Below are 17,156 nucleotides of genomic sequence, written 5' to 3' on the forward strand. Positions count from 1 at the left end.
TATTTTATGCTTAACATCCTTTATGCCTAACGTACTCATGCCTAACGTCCTTATACCTGTTCACGTGACCAACATCTAGTTTGTTCTTGTTTGTGACCAACCAAATATCATGATAAGCAACAACCTGATGCCATCCCCATACATTCAAACAATTTAATCGTAATCTGAATATTTTAATGGTTACAACGTCACTAGCGTTCTATTATTGCTTTACTGTAAAAACCTTCGGAAAATGCTTAGGATATTTTTTTGAAATTCCTTGGGATTTTTTAGGAACTTATTCAGAAGTATCTTAAGGAAAACTTTAGACAACACCTGGACGAGTTTTCTGGATATTTTGCTTTTAAGTATTCTTTGGAAATACTTCGAGAATACCTTTAATAACTCCTTTGAAAAATCCGTTCGGGAATGCTTCGGCTATTCTTTCAAGATTTCCCTTAGCAAAAATTCTTCACTCTATACTTTATTTTGAAAATCCCTTCAGGTTTCCTTTCGGCAATTTATTAAAGAAACCATACAAAAAATCGTCCGGAAATTAACTTTGAAATTTCTCCGGGAATTCTTTTCGGTTTGATTTGGTCTTGGAAATTCCTCCAGAAATAATTTAGAAAATTGATATTTATTCTTATGGACACTCTTTCAGTGATTTCTTTGAATAATTCCTCGGAAAACTGATCCCGATATTCCTTCGGAAGTTCCTCCATGAATTGCTTTGAAAAATCCTAACTAATTTAGTATTTATTCATATATTCCTAAAGAATTTCCGAGAGAATACTCAAAAGAATTTACAAAGCAATCCCTAATTGATTATCAATCCGAATAAATTCCTAGATTTCACCAAGAATAGCTTCGGAAATTCTCCAGGAATTCTTTAGAAGATGGCAAAACGTTTTTTGCGGAACAACGATCCATTAACGTTCACAACATTGTCAATAGAATTGGTATATTTATTCAAATATTTCAAGGATTTTTTCATCTTTTGAGGGAATTTCACTCATGATCACCGGGTATTGAAATTTCCCTGATTATGTCAGGAATTCCCTGATAATTCCAGGTATTTTCCAGGTGGGGAGAAATTCCCTGATAGTTCCAGGTTTTTCCAGGTAGTAGACACCCTGTTTTAGACATTTAAATCGTTATGCCAAACGGCCTTATGCCAAATGGAATTATGCCATATAGCATTATGCGGGTCCGCGACGTTAGGCATAAGTACGTTAGGCATAAGGACGTTAGGCATAAGTACGTTAGGCATAATGGACGTTAGGCTTAACTAACGTTAGGCATAATGGACGTTTGGCATAATTCGGCCTTCTTTATGTCATAGGCTGTTCTTTGGGTCATTTTATGCCTAACGTCCATTATGCCTAATGTACATTATGCCTATCGTCCGTTATGCCTAACGTCCATTATGCCTAACGTACTTATGCCTAACGTCCTTATGCCTAACGTCCTTATGCCTAACGTACTTATGCCTAACGGGGTATACCCGCATTATGCCATATGGGCTTCCCTCTTTCAACCCAAGGCTGGCTTGGCTCTTATTTTCAACTTTGAAGAGATGAGATCTGGTTAGACTCCTACCCAATACTTCAGCATATTCCAACAAACTTTACAGACCTTTAATAGGGGTTGTACACATATTACGTAAGCATTTTTTCTGGGTTTTTTTTTAACCCCCCTCCCCCCTTGTAAGTTTTTTTTCATATAAATGATTTTTTGTTTATATGGTGCGTAAGAAAATGACGAACCCCACCCCTTCCCCCATAAGTGCTTACGTAATATGTGTACGGCCCCATACTGACCGTAACACACTCTGAAGAATCTCTAAAGCATTGCGGAAGTCAACGAAACAGTCCCCCTCTGCTCTTTGCTTCACAGTAATTTAGTCGATTCCTCTTCAGAGAAGGCTCAATTACTGCAGCACATAATGAAGTATGAGCCATCACATGCAGATCTGTTTAGACTTTATTTTGGAAGTGACTAATTCTCTCCGACGGCAATCGAGCCCAACGGAATCTGGAATAGCTCTAAAACAAAACTATGAATTGGATAGGAACTGGTTGCATTTAAAAATATAGGATAATCAAGAAGAAAGTTGTCGAAAAAGTCGGTTAAAAATTGTGCATTTTGAAGCTGTTATAACATTTGCGACTGCTCAAAAACAGACGTCAGATACCGACAGGTTACTATCCAAATAAGATTCATTAATTACGTAACGGAAAATTGGCCATTTTTCACCCTCACACGTGACACGTTTTGTATGAAGCATCAGAAAATTTTGTGAAATGTTTTCTAAGTCTAAAATTATTATTCACTACGTTTCGATTACAATCAAAGTTCTAATATTACCTAATATTATCAAGAATCTTTTTAAAAGCATAATGTTTGCATCTAAATGCTATTAACGGAATTAGTACAAAAGGCCGAACCACAGAAGGCCGAAAATGTTCTAGCGTACCACAAAAGGCCGAAAACAAAGAAGGCCGAATGATACAAAGGCCGAATCTCAAAAGGCCGAATCATTACAAAAATTTTAATTTCCAACCAAGAGAACTTGAAAACTAAAATAGTAGTTTGTGCAACTAGTTGCAAAAAGATGATTTTTTCAGCACGAGTTGTACGTTGCCGGCAAGCCTCGTTGGATAAATACTACGAGTGCTGAAAAAATCGAGTTTTGCAACGAGTTGCACACGCTATTTTTTGCAATGACGAAAAATGGGCTTTAATATGATAAATCTATACCAAAATTGTACAATCGAGTTTACTCCACATGATCATTCATGTCAATAAATTATGTTGCGGCAGAGAGCAATAAGATCCCATCTTATCATGCCAAATTCCAAAGCTTGAAAAGCTATGAAGCGATGGATGCAATTGCCTTTGGAAAATTGTGATGTTATGTCCAACAAACCGTTTCATTTATTACGAGACGCTTAGAGTACACTATTTAAACACTCACCCAAACTAATTCAGCTAAATGTAGTCAAGTAACTACTGTCCCAATGTAGGTTTTTCATTATAGCACCCAAATGAGTGCTATAATGAATATTATGCAACCCATTTGAGTTTCATAATGGTCATTAAAGCACCCATTCTGTTGGTATGGAAAAGTAGGCCGTTTTATCACTTAAATGACAACTATAAACCAGGTATTATGATCAGGAATTGCAAAAAACTTTTTTTTATTGCTGTCCCATAAAGAAAAACTTGTCCACGTGTTTTGCAACTAGGGTAAGACGGTATAATGCGCCCCACCTGGCCAAAACGCCCCCCTTTGATTTCTAGAAAACTATTACTAACTAAGGGTCAAATTCAGTTGGTACCTATAAATATTTGAAAAGCCATCATCCTATGTGAATATGGGAATATTTTTGTATTACTTAATGAAAATATTTGCAAAATACGAAAAGTCACAGTTTTGATGTAACTTTTAATGTTTGTTTGCTGAACATTCTGGAGCGACTCTGGCATAATGTCCGCAAAACTTGCACTGGAACACTCAGTTGGGCAACAAAATTACTTTTCTCAGTGGTTAATATGATATAAAATTGCTTCCATCTTCAAAAATTTAACGATTTTCGAAAACATGTTTAACTGGCCAAAACGCCCCAGTGTAGGCAGGACGATATGCCCTTACCAACTGGACACAAGCGCAGCGAGCCTGCAGCAGTTGCTTCCAAATTGTATGGAAAATATTGAAATGTTATTCATACCTGCTTGAATGGACCTATGTTGGTTTTTTAATGTTAGGCGCATTAGGATTTGTAGCCTTTTTATTATGGAATTGATAAAATACTAATGAAGGGCTATTAAATGACTTTGGTTGAGGTGGGGCGTATTGCCCATGTACTTTTTAAAATTCATTTTTTCACGACTTTTCAAAAAAGCTTTATTACGTGTTATCTGTAATATTTTTATATGACTACTCACGGGAAATGCATTTGCGACTTCCTGGACTACCAAATAACACAAAGTTTGCATAAATTGCGTTGAAAAGTAAAAAGTTATCAAGGAGTTGCCTTAGGGGGTGCATATTATACCGTCTTACCCTACTAGCAGCGAACATAACTTAACTGAACACCGTATACAAGTAATCCAAGAGGTCTCTTTTTTCTTCCTTTGCTGATGTTACGTTAAAACAAATTAAAACATCTGTAAGTCCTACTTGTTTCATATTGAAACACCTGCACTTCATAATAGCATAATAGCCTTTAGCTTGTCTTGTCTTTTGTTTCCTCACGATGCAATCGGACACGTGTTACATAATGCTATAGGCAGTAAAGCCAACATATATTTTTCATTTTACTTATTCCGAGAGTAAACCACGGACACCAGGCAGCGGACCGGATAACCAAGCATAAGTACACAAGTACGAAACACAAGCGGACAAAAAAAGCGCTTCTAAATGAATTCAAATTAATTAAAATGTAAATGAATCCTATACCAACATGACCGGATATTCCAAGCACTAGAAAAGCACGAGAAAAAGGAAGCCTGCCTGTCTCCGTGGTGTATGGTGCATCCTAGGACAGAAAGGAAAACAAACTGGATACCGAACAGCGTTAACCTGTAATTTAACCGGGCATGACAACCGGGTACTACAACCATCAAGCTAGCTGAACTGTTACGTTTGCTATGTTATTGCCGTTGTTTGTCGGAGGCGATGCGCGATGATGATGATGGTGATGCAGTATCTACAAAATGGTGCAACTATGTAGTTTTCCCAGGATGCGGAAAGCGTATAAAATCAACAGCAAAAAAATACCATTGAGAGAGGGTTAAACTTTTCAGGTTTGGAACATTGCTATTCACAAATCGAAACATTCGACTGAACGCGGGTTTTTTTTCAGTCGGAGATAGACGCAGAGTGCTGTACAATAGTGATTTCCCAACTGCTGGTATAACTCTTTGGGGACTATTTTCATATATTTTGGTACTACTCACGATGACTTACTAATGTATGCTAGTTAATCTGTAAATATATTTGCCGACCGTGGCTATAGATCTTAGCTCTGTATGAAACTGTACCCAAAGGGTTAAGACGAAAAATAGATGTAAAAAAGCTATGTTATATGCATCGTGGAGATTTCCTACTGTGTCAAGCGAGCATTCAAATTACAATTTCCGCATCGGAGCAGCTGTAATCCAGGAAACGAGCGTGAAAAAACTTCTTGCATAATTAATGCTGCGCAAATTTTTGTTTGGGCACACAATTTCAACAGTTAGTTAGTGCGTTATAGCAAACATGCTTAAAACTAGTGCGTCACCACTGTTACCATACAAAAATGACCGTTGCAAAACTAAACAACGGTTCGAACATGCACATAAACACCTCAGAAGCTTCAGTACTTACGGATGATGATAATTAGCAGCACGACCCCGATGATACCCATGATGATCATCATCTTCATGTTGGCCCACCACTGCTTCCGCTTAAGCTTGCCGGCCTGCTGCTCGAACTGGGACGCTCCGTGCTGCAGTGCGTCCGCCCGTTGATCCAGTTCGGAGAGTTTCTGATCCCGCTCCAGCACCTTCTCGACGTTCACGCGCATGATGCCGACCACTTCGTCCACCTGGGCTTGGGTTTGCTTGAGCCGATTGGCCGCCGCTCCGTTGGCGCTGCCGGCCGTGGGCTGGGTGCTACCGGTCGGTGGGGGCGGTAATTTAGGAAAACTTTACATATTAGAGATGGGCCATCGAACGGGGCGAGAGCGAATGTGCAGAAAGGGGGTTACGATCAAGAAAAACGTGTTAAAACTTTAAAAATTCACTCTTAGCTAAAAAAGCACACAAACATAGTTACACACAGTGCGTTGAGGAAATACTGGTAGAAACACAGTCGGAACGTGACGTGCACGAGAACACGGGCTGGGTCGCTGCACTTTTAACTAGCGTGAGTGTCTTAATTGTTAATAGCAGAACGTAATAGCGGGTTTTATAGCTGTCTATTCTATATCAGGTTATCTACTATGTAGGTCAGAATGAACGTAAATTTGAAGAAAGGGTTTTTCTTGACACCTTTTTTATACCTCTGAATTTTTGCATTTATGTTTTTAAAAAGCTTATTAAATGATTTGTTTGAAACTAATATTCAACAAAAACGTTCATCCATGTCCTACTTGATCAGCAAGTTAACATAAAATAAAATTATTTGCCGTCTAAGACGAATTAAGTACTGTCCATTTAATTCCACCAGTTAATTTTCGTTATCTTTGCAGATACGTATTTCGACCACAACTGTGTGGTCGTCTTCAGTGTCTTGTACTTGACTCGACTTGAAGAAAACAATCGCAACTTACACTATTTATACTACGCTAGGTACCTAATCTAATCTTATTTGCCTATTTTATTTACCTATACAGTAAATTACTTTATTGTTTAGGTAGAAACTTGAAGAGCCAAGAGCTGCCATTTCCCTGATCCTTATTCAACAGCGCTGTTTGTACCTGTCGGTGTATTTCCAAACTCTCAGCTACATCGAGTTTCCATGGGAAGAGACATTTCTTAAGATTTTAATATTTGATGCCGTAATTGGGTGATTTTCCTTATACACATGCTCTGCTACCTTAGATCTAAATTCGTAATGTAATCTCTTATCGTTTTCTCTTTCGCCTTACTCACTTCCGCCATATGTTCCTTGAACCTTATATCTAATGATCTTTTTGTTTGGCCTACATAGATTTTTTCACATTGGGAACAACTTATCTTATAAACGCCTGCCTTATTCAACATTTCTACTTTATCCTTCGTTGAACCCAATAGAGACTTGAGTTGGTTGCTTCTACTGGAGAATACTAGATCGATGCCGAATTTCCTTAGTCGAGGGCGTAGCTGGTTGGTGATGTGTTTATCATATGGGACCGAAACTCTTTTCAGCGGCTCCTCTATTGGTGTCAGCGTTGTATGTCCATTTCGTCGTAGGGTCCTTTCCTTCTTGTTGATGATCGCTCGTATAGTCCTCTCCTGGTATCCGTTGATCTTCGCTGTTTCCAAGATGTATTGTAGTTCCTTCGTTTTCCTTCTTCGCTCAGGGTATCGTCTGCATCCTGTGGATCATGTGATGAAATGCTGCCATTTTATGTTGGTACGAATGGTTCGATGTATATGGGATGACTCTCATGGTGTTCGTGGGCTTCCTGTAGATTTCGAGGCTCAATGTTGTATTTGCTTCCCTGATGATTAGTAGATCCAAGAAAGGTAGTTTACCTTCTTTTTCCTCTTCGAAGGTAAATTTGATGTCCTTATGCACGTTGTTTATCGCTTCCAAAATCCTGGGTAGATCCTTTCGGTTGATGATGCTGAAAATGTCGTCGACGTATCTCCACCACTTCTGGGGTAGTATTCCTTGTTCTTGTAGGTTGTTCTCCAGATTCGCCATGAACAGTTCGCACAAAAACGGTGATAGCGGATTTCCATCGGTGCTCCTTTCGTCTGTTTGTAGTAGTTGCCACGAAATGTGAAGTAGTTCTCCGTCATGCATAGCCTTGCCAGATTTAGGTACATCTTCACCTTTCCTCGCCATGTTGTTTCCGTCCTTTGTGTTAGCAGCCAATCCTCTAGAAGATTCAGAGCATCTTTCACTGGAACGCTGGGGAACAATGCCGCTACGTCGAATGATACCATTATGTCCTCTTCTTCGATGTGTCCTGATTCCAACAGCTTCTGGGCGAACTCCTGGGTGTTGATGACTGACCTGCTGGGGAATGGTTTCGGCATACTTTGGAACTCCTTTACCAACCATTTGGCTATGTTTTGGGTAGGGGAACCCACTGATGAAACTATCTCTCGCATCTCCTTGCCGGGTTTATGGATTTTTGGTAGTCCTTTAATCCTAGGTAGAACCGAGTTTACTGTCTTTACTCGGGCTTCTCCGATGATCGCCTTACACTCCTTTATTGTTTTGTCCGTGAGTCGTATTAATCCTGGTAGCGGATCCACTCTCAAATGTCTATAAGGTCCTCCGTTGATTTTCGTCGTCATCTGTTCGTCGTAGTCCTCTTTATCCATTACCACTACTGCGTTTTCCTTATCGGCTTTTACGTAGTATACTGGTTTTTCCTTAAGCTCCTTTAGAATCCTCCTTTCGTCATGGTTCGTTGTCCCGTGCCGTCCTTCTTTGATGGCGTCTGCCACGATGTTCCTCGCTGTATTTTGATCCTGTTGCTCGATGTTTCGGGAAATCGCTGTCTCCATGTCCACGATGATCTGTTCCACGTCTGATTTCTGTGTGATCGCATACCCCAGTCCCTTGTTGAGGTGAGCTAGTTGTTCCTCCGTTAACTGCTGTGTCGAACGGTTCACGACGAATCCTTCTATGATCTGTACGGTGGGTTTGTCAGTACGGATTTCCTCTGCTGATTTCACTCGCAATTTGTTCAGTTTTTTCCTGTGCAGTCTCCGCTTCCGGTCTGATTCACATTCTTCTGCCCTCTTTACCTTCTTCAAAAACAGGTCTAATGATTCCGGGTTATCCTTAGCTAACTTCAAATGCATATTATAGCACTCCAAAGTCACTCGTTCTAATTTTGCGTAATGCCTCTTTATCGATGTCTTCATGAACTCGGACTCTGCTTTCTTATTAATACTTTTTGGTACATGAGATCCCATCTTAATCTTATGGCTGACGGGTGTCAGCTTCTCTTTTAGGCACTTCTTTGCGAACTGTTCATGGCGGTCATCTGGAGAACAACCTACAAGAACAAGGAATACTACCCCAGAAGTGGTGGAGATACGTCGACGACATTTTCAGCATCATCAACCGAAAGGATCTACCCAGGATTTTGGAAGCGATAAACAACGTGCATAAGGACATCAAATTTACCTTCGAAGAGGAAAAAGAAGGTAAACTACCTTTCTTGGATCTACTAGTCATCAGGGAAGCAAATACAACATTGAGCCTCGAAATCTACAGGAAGCCCACGAACACCATGAGAGTCATCCCATATACATCGAACCATTCGTACCAACATAAAATGGCAGCATTTCATCACATGATCCACAGGATGCAGACGATACCCCTGAGCGAAGAAGGAAAAACGAAGGAACTACAATACATCTTGGAAACAGCGAAGATCAACGGATACCAGGAGAGGACTATACGAGCGATCATCAACAAGAAGGAAAGGACCCTACGACGAAATGGACATACAACGCTGACACCAATAGAGGAGCCGCTGAAAAGAGTTTCGGTCCCATATGATAAACACATCACCAACCAGCTACGCCCTCGACTAAGGAAATTCGGCATCGATCTAGTATTCTCCAGTAGAAGCAACCAACTCAAGTCTCTATTGGGTTCAACGAAGGATAAAGTAGAAATGTTGAATAAGGCAGGCGTTTATAAGATAAGTTGTTCCCAATGTGAAAAAATCTATGTAGGCCAAACAAAAAGATCATTAGATATAAGGTTCAAGGAACATATGGCGGAAGTGAGTAAGGCGAAAAGAGAAAACGATAAGGGATTACATTACGAATTTAGATCTAAGGTAGCAGAGCATGTGTATAAGGAAAATCACCCAATTACGGCATCAAATATTAAAATCTTAAGAAATGTCTCTTCCCCATGGAAACTCGATGTAGCTGAGAGTTTGGAAATACACCGACAGGTACAAACAGCGCTGTTGAATAAGGATCAGGGAAATGGCAGCTCTTGGCTCTTCAAGTTTGTACCTAAACAATAAAGTAATTTACTGTATAGGTAAATAAAGTAGGCAAATAAGATTAGATTAGGTACCTAGCGTAGTATAAATAGTGTAAGTTGCGATTGTTTTCTTCAAGTCGAGTCAAGTACAAGACACTGAAGACGACCACACAGTTGTGGTCGAAATACGTATCTGCAAAGATAACGAAAATTAACTGGTGGAATTAAATGGACAGTACTTAATTCGTCTTAGACGGTTTAATACATTCCACTAAACGAGCTTAATATATTTTTCTGAAAATTATTCGATTTTTCTATACTATCACTAAGACAATACTCACCCATTTGAAGATCCCTCAGGGGCAGACATGTTGAATGATTACGAATTAAGAATTCTGAAAAGAGAAAATGTATAAACATGTATGAGAGCTGCAACTTATAAGTGTGCTCGATAGCAATCTAATATAAACATTGAATATACAATGATGGTAGAAATTAATAGAAAATAATTGCTCTAACCGTTTTTTGTTTGGTCTTAAAAAAAATGCCAATAACAGAACAAAAACTGCCAATGGTATCACTTCCCCTATGTGAAATCATATGACGAAAAAAAAGTTAAATGAACACCAATTTCGACACTTCCTTTAGTCCCTTTTGATTGTGCTTGACAAGTTCGTTTACGTAGCGCTCTGCCTCGTTACGCTCCGCACGAGGCAGTAGCGGCGAACAACCACTTCAGTCTTGAATGGCACTTGGAGAAGGCGTAGGCACCAGCAGCAGTTCTCTGCCGGTTGCTCCGGAAATAGGAACAGCGCATCAGTCTCATCATCGTTCCGCCTCCACCAGGAACCGGTGAAGCGCCTATGAAATAACAATCGAAACGATCCCTTTCATGGTGGGTGGGAAACCCGAGCATGGCAATGAAACCAAATATGTATCAATGTTTGTCATGATTAGTGTTACAAAGAGCAATATACGAAAATTTACAATTTTTTTCTCTCGATTTTATTGACTTAAATTAAATTACAAATATTTAAAAACAATTTTGTCTCCCTCTCCCTCGGATTTTTTTGCCACAAAATATTTTGAGGGGGCAACAAAATAAAATTCGGATAATTTTGAGTATTTTCAAAACATTCTTTAACAAATGCAAGGAGTTTTTTGATTTTTTTCATTTTAATATTTATTTTTTTATTATATCCCCCCCCCCCCGGCCTTTCGGAGACCAGTAGGACAAAATGTTAATTAAATATGTGTAACAGCCTTAATATGAAGAAAATTAACAGAGTAAACAACATTAACATTTTTTTTATCTGGGAATGGATATTTACGCTCTTTTACAGTTTAACCGCGTTAGATAATAAAAGGTTTTTCATTTTTTTTAAATATTTATTCAGTTTTTGCAAAAAAATCATGAAATAGTGATTTTGAGGAAATCGGGAGGTGGAACATAAAACGAATCATTTTTCCTCCCTTTTTCGATTGTTGTTATTGTAAGTGGGGATGGAAAAACGCTGAGATGGATATTGCGTTCACGCACTCACAATGTCACCAGCTGTGTGCCTTCCTCGCGCGGGTAGGAAGTGACTGATTGAAGAGTTGTTTGTTGAGATAGGGAATCATACAGAAACCCCGTCTCCACTTAACCTAGGTCTCGACAGATATATGATTGCGCTTTTGACGGAAACGTTGGTATGGTTTCGCATTCAGCCTTACTAAGCATGAGAAAAAATATGTGATTGGGTAGGAATATGTACTACAAATCGCCACTTATATTTTGGCTCTACACACCAACGAGACATCCCCTTGGGCGTGGCAGGCAGCTTCTTGCAATTCGGCCTAACTGGACTACGTACAGGCAAAAATGATTTTAAAACCGCGAAACATGTTTTCAAAAGAGGACACAATAATTGAAACACTAGCAGTCAATGAGATTTACAACATCTACGATGTTAAATTCAATGAATCCAGGAAATTAGTTAAAACTAAATTTAATGAGTAGACTTCTGTATTATTCGTCTCACTCAAAAGCTACAAAAGACTAAGCTAAATATTCAATGCGTAAGACCAGTTTCAAACAAAAGAATATTCTTGATTTGATACAAATCCTTAAGGGTGATGATACCCTTCATTCTCATTCTGAATCCAAAGCATCAGACAAACGAACATAAATCGATTAGCATTGGACAGATATCAACAACTAAAGTCCGCACGGGAAAGAGCAACTAATTCGACATGGGATGGGCACATTCGACATGTGCAACTCAGCCACAACTACTGCCTATGTCGTCGATCTTCCTCGTCTCTCCCATATTGGAGTACCTACGCTGTCGAAGCAGGATATCGATCAAAACAACAAACTAATTATCCGTAGTCTTAATTGACTGTCAGCTGGGTACCTCGAGGTGCCTGGCTTGCAGTAGGTTTGTCTTTCTACCTCGAGCGACAAAAGTCGAACTCTCTCGAACAAATTGCCCATGACATCCGATGGAGCGTGCTGTGGTGTAGGCCGAGTCAGTGCCGTGATGCGATGTGATATATCTTCATTGGACTATTACTCCCACAAGCTTGAGTCAAAGATAAAGAAATGATAGAAAGAGTGATGAGTGTGATTGCAGACAAATAGGGACCTGAGGAAAGCCACAGACACGTTGTTTTGCTTCAGATAAGGCATGTTTACCAACTAATGAACACGTACAGGCCGGATCAAGTGGTTATCATAGTGGGTGGCTTCTCTTCTGTTTGTGATTAACTCAATTGGGTTGAAGATTATTCTCCCTTCAAAGCAAAAAATAACAACTGAATTATTTCAAGGTCGAACTGAAAGGCTTTCTGAAACTCAAACAATCGATTTCATTCACCGGGTGAAGTAAAGCAGTCCGCGTTGGCGGTGCGCAATTTCCATAATTAATTCGATTGAATTGCCAGCAATCAGAAGCTGGGAGCGCTCCGCAATTGATGAGCATCTAAACGAGTCTGTCGATGGAGCGCGTGTTAGGCGACAAATGAACGTAGATTTTCTAGTCAAGTGCCGTAACATAAATGCCCATCACGTAGCAATTTACGGCAACGGAATGAATTCATTATATCCTTGGCTCCGCCTCCCCATTAACGGTACATCACCCGCCCCAAGACCGTCCAAGAGTGGGGTTGTGCGGTGGCTACCGAGCGTCTGGAAATTGAGTCACGTATTTGATGTTCTTTTGGGCTGGTAGCTCTCGTGGAGAACCATAATGCACAACGGTTTTATAGTTGTATCAAGGCAGACAAACTAATATCGGTCCAGCCTATCTCATTTATTTGATAAGTACGACCGTTTGTCATACCTTTGCCTACCTCGTACACTAAAAAACTATATCTAGCATGATTTTCGAAAACGTCGTAGTTCCAAATGAGAGACTCTCTTTCGCTAGTACATAAAATAGTTTTGCATTAATTACAATATTTTTGCCACAGCACGCTAGACAGAGCTATTTTCCTCAGATCGCTGCTGGAAAATCAGATGTTATTATGTAATAATTGAAAGAGAAAATATACAAAGGGGGCCTCTTTTTTTTCGATTTTGTATTTTTTCCAAGGGGTGACCGCTTTGGAAAAACAATGGGACCACATTCCCCGTCGAATGCAACTTGTTGCGAGTAAATCGGGTAATTCTATGTTTTAAAAAGTGTTTCTACAAATTTTGTTTAATATACAATATACATACACACATACAGACATCCCGAGCAAAGTCTGAAAACATAATGAGAGCATATAGAAAACATATTTTGATATTGATATCAAATCGAAATCATAATTTGTTTTCAAATATGAATCATCATGACTGATTACGTATTTTGATCTCATTTTGCTGTTGATTTCTAAATTGTATGATCTGACATCAAACTGTGTACTTATTTTGTTATCGGAACCAATATCAAAATTAGTTTTCGATTTGCTCTCATCGACAGCAGGAATAGTTTTCGATTTGATGTCACAGTAAGATTTTTCTGCTGTAGATTTTGATCTTTTAACCGTTAAAACGACCAAAAGGATATCAACCTGAGTTATCAAAATTAGGCGATTTCACAACAACAAAATTAGTTATCGATTTGCTCTAAAGCTTTGCTCGGGATCACCTCAGTTCGTTGAACTGAGCCGATCGATATATAACACTATGGGTCTCCGGGCCTTCTATCAAAAGTTTATTTTTAAGGATAGGAAAAAACTCAAAGGTTCAGCCCCATCGTATTTATAATTTTAGTTTGTGTGTCTTTAGTACATTGATATTTCACTTAGTATATAACCCTCCGACGCAACCGATGCTGAAGCAGGAACTAATAATTATAATAAAATTAATAAATAAAATTAGTTCCTGGCTGAAGTTTCAATGCTGCCATTGTTACCGACGCCATCGTTGCATTAAATTTCCTGCAGGCATCTGCAGGCTCTGCAGCTCTGCGTACATAGATCCCGAAGTCCCAGCCTTCTGGTAAACAATATTTTTGAATGGATCAATCGAGGTAAATCATATTGCACTCACCGCATCAAAACAGCAGCACCGTATACGCATATTTCTATTCGTGTCGTTTTGACAGAACAGATCTATGGTGTCGCCACATGATCTGTTCACAGCGGCAGTTTTTACTTGTTAATTGATATATAAATATGCATTCTTGTGCTCGCGTGTCATTCTGTTCTTATTATTAATATAAAGAATCACTTTAATAAAATATATTTAAAAAAAAGAGTTAGGTAGATTTGAAATTACATTCTAACGGGTTTAACCTCAAATAAAACTGAACTGAAATAAATCTGAAGTGCCCTTTTGTGAAAATGCATGTCGGAGATTCAAAATCATTCGCAACACGCAATTCGGATCAGTCATGACATAATTTTCTGCGAGTTTTACACAGCTTCTACAAATTTGTATCGGCGGAGAAAATTATAGATCAGCAGCATAACCCATTTTTAACAGAGGCGCTAGCGCCGGTGCAAAAACTGCGGCGGTGGCGGTGCACATGTCTAATTCCAAACGGTGTAGTGTGCTTTTTTTGTTACATTTTATGATGCACGAGAAAGGCACCATCACCGCTAGTTTGATTAATCGGGGTTTGTGAATCATATTTTAAGCCTCGAAAAATGTAAAACTTTTTAAACAATTCCTGCGCATTTTCACAGCAATAATATCAACACAAATAAAAAATGGAAACATTTAGCTTGTGCATGACTGCATAACTTCTTTATTATTTGCATAATGATTTGTCTACTGTTCATATCTCAATCTATAAATTAATTTCTTTGTTCTGTATTCCATTTAATCTAGAATTTCGCCATGGGTCTTATTTGACGAAATTGACGCAGTTTGTTTATTCAAATGTGTTTTTCAATCCTGTTTCTACTGCAAGATATGTAGTAAATATATTGCGAGCTGCATATACCTTACAATTTTAATTAGAAATGTTCCATGCGTTATATTCTGTAGCATTTGGTATACTGACGATTTCTTTAATAAACTGAAACTTCTGATGGTCTCATCGACTGAAAGGAAAGAGGTGCTACCAGTACATAGTTCATCAATAAAAAGTACTCAACCAACAACTCACACTGCCCCTAACGTTATGGTTGGCATAACTTGGTTTGATTTCCTATTCAGTGTCTTCGGCTCGTAATATGGTTTCACAGTGTGACGTCACACGTATGTAGCCACGGCTGCGTCCTGGTGAATTTATTCCATATTTGACAGGTATCGGTGGTTTGTATATAAACAAAGGTTCATCCGCTTGCTGCGGGAGATAGGATGAACCTCATGAACCTACCACCGATAAATGTCAAATTGAATTCATTCGATTAAGTTTTTGAGGTTATGTTTGTTTGGTGTAAAACCTTATATGGTTTCACAGTGTGACGTCACACGTATGTAGCCACGGCTGCGTCCTGGTGAATTTCTTCCATATTTGACAGGTATCGGTGGTTTGTATATAAACAAAGGTTCATCGGCATGCTGTAGGCGATAGGATGAACCTCGTGAACCTACCACCGATAAATGTCAAATTTAGTTCATTCGATTGAGTTTTTGAGGTTATGTTTATTTGATGTAAAACCTTATACGGTTAGTGAGCAGTGCACTGCCTATGATAGCATCTCAAATTTTGAGTTAGTAAGTATAAGTATCTTTTTATAAAAAAAAACCTACCCGCGAGACACCCGCCCACCTATGGTCAATCTTAGGTAGTGTGATGAAATGATCTTTTAGGTTTAGATGATGAAAAAATCTTCCGAAACAGCACAAAAAATCCAAAATTGACCAAACAATAAAAAAGTTTCAATTTGGGGTCAATCATAGCACAGACAACGTAAGATTTTTGACAAAAGTACACTGTAGCGCTGCTTTCTAAGATTTTTAAGCGCGAGAGGACATATCTCGGCGAGTTTTACCAAACTACCAAAAATTAGAAGATGCGGTTGAAAACTAAAAAAAAATGACAGCTTTTCAAAGTGGCCTGGGGTAATAATAACCCCAGAGCACATACAAAAGATTAAACAAAAAACCCAGATTAATCCACCTAGCGGTGATGGTGCCATTCCCGTTTCTTTCGAGTGAGTAATTTCTACGCACTTTTGAAATAAAAAATAGTATTTTGACCATAACTTCTGAGCCCATAGTCCGATCCGGCCAATTTTGGATAAGGAATAATGGGACACGATTCTGCGTCGAATGCAAGCAAATGCGGTTGAGAGTAAGTGCCTAAAAAATGAGTGAGAATTTTTCTTGTAAAAAATGTATTTTGGCCATAACTCCGAATCCCATAGTCCGATTCGGCCAATTTTCAATAGGAAACAATGGGATAGGATTCCACGTTGAATGCAGAGTTGCAAGCAAATCGGTTGAGGATAACCACACCGGACAATCGGGCACTCCATCAGTGGAACGGTCCCACGCACGCTGCCATTTGATCATTGAGGTTAACCTGACAGTCCTACGGATGCCTCTCGTGGCGCGCATTTCGAAACTTTCTATGTCTTCACCGATAACGATGTCAATAGGCATCATACCGGTGATGACACAAAGTGCATCGTGCAACACGGTACGGTACGCACTCGCAACTCTTAGGCACATGAGCCTATACGTACTTTCTAACTTCGTTCTGTAGCAGTTAATACGCAGGACCGTGCCCCAAGCTGGCCCCCATACCTCAGTATGGACAGAGCGACAAGCTTGCGCTTGCTGGCATAATCCGCAGAGCTATTGGACATCATCCGGGACAATGCCACTATAGCTGTGGAGGCACGCTTGCAGGCGTAATTGATGTGGCTACCAAAGGTGAGCTTATTACCCCCAAGAGTTTGATGGAGCGTTCAGAGGTGACCGCGCAATTACCTGCCCTTATCACCGCTTGTTGCTCCGACTTTCGGAGCCAGTTCTAACTTTCCGGAACTCATCCACTCCTCCACAATTGCGATCGAGTGGGCTGCAGTCAACTTCACCTCTTCGATCGATTCGCCGTAGACCTCCAGCGTAATGTCGTCAGCGAAG

The 17,156-nt window shown here is 39.5% G+C and overlaps 2 protein-coding genes across 6 annotated transcripts in view; one reads left to right on the forward strand and one right to left on the reverse strand.

The window, feature by feature from the left end:
- Positions 1–17,156, forward strand: part of LOC134208734 (chondroitin sulfate N-acetylgalactosaminyltransferase 1) — a 188,054-nt gene that overhangs the window by 124,799 nt on the left and 46,099 nt on the right. The window lies entirely within an intron of this gene.
- The window catches only part of LOC134208735 (synaptobrevin), a 79,451-nt gene that overhangs the window by 41,619 nt on the left and 20,676 nt on the right, over positions 1–17,156 (reverse strand). For 3 of the 4 annotated variants that reach the window (XM_062684594.1, XM_062684596.1, XM_062684595.1), the window contains exons 2-3: positions 9,982–10,035; positions 5,354–5,673 (exon numbers count right to left, since the gene is read on the reverse strand). In XM_062684594.1, the coding sequence (XP_062540578.1) occupies positions 5,354–5,673; positions 9,982–10,010 (349 nt within the window). In that variant the 5' untranslated portion in view covers positions 10,011–10,035. The remainder of the gene's footprint in view (positions 1–5,353; positions 5,674–9,981; positions 10,036–17,156) is intronic. The other variant, XM_062684597.1, reaches the window with a different exon arrangement.

The sequence above is a fragment of the Armigeres subalbatus genome, chromosome 2, assembly GCF_024139115.2.
Source record: "Armigeres subalbatus isolate Guangzhou_Male chromosome 2, GZ_Asu_2, whole genome shotgun sequence".
NCBI lineage: Eukaryota > Metazoa > Arthropoda > Insecta > Diptera > Culicidae > Armigeres > Armigeres subalbatus.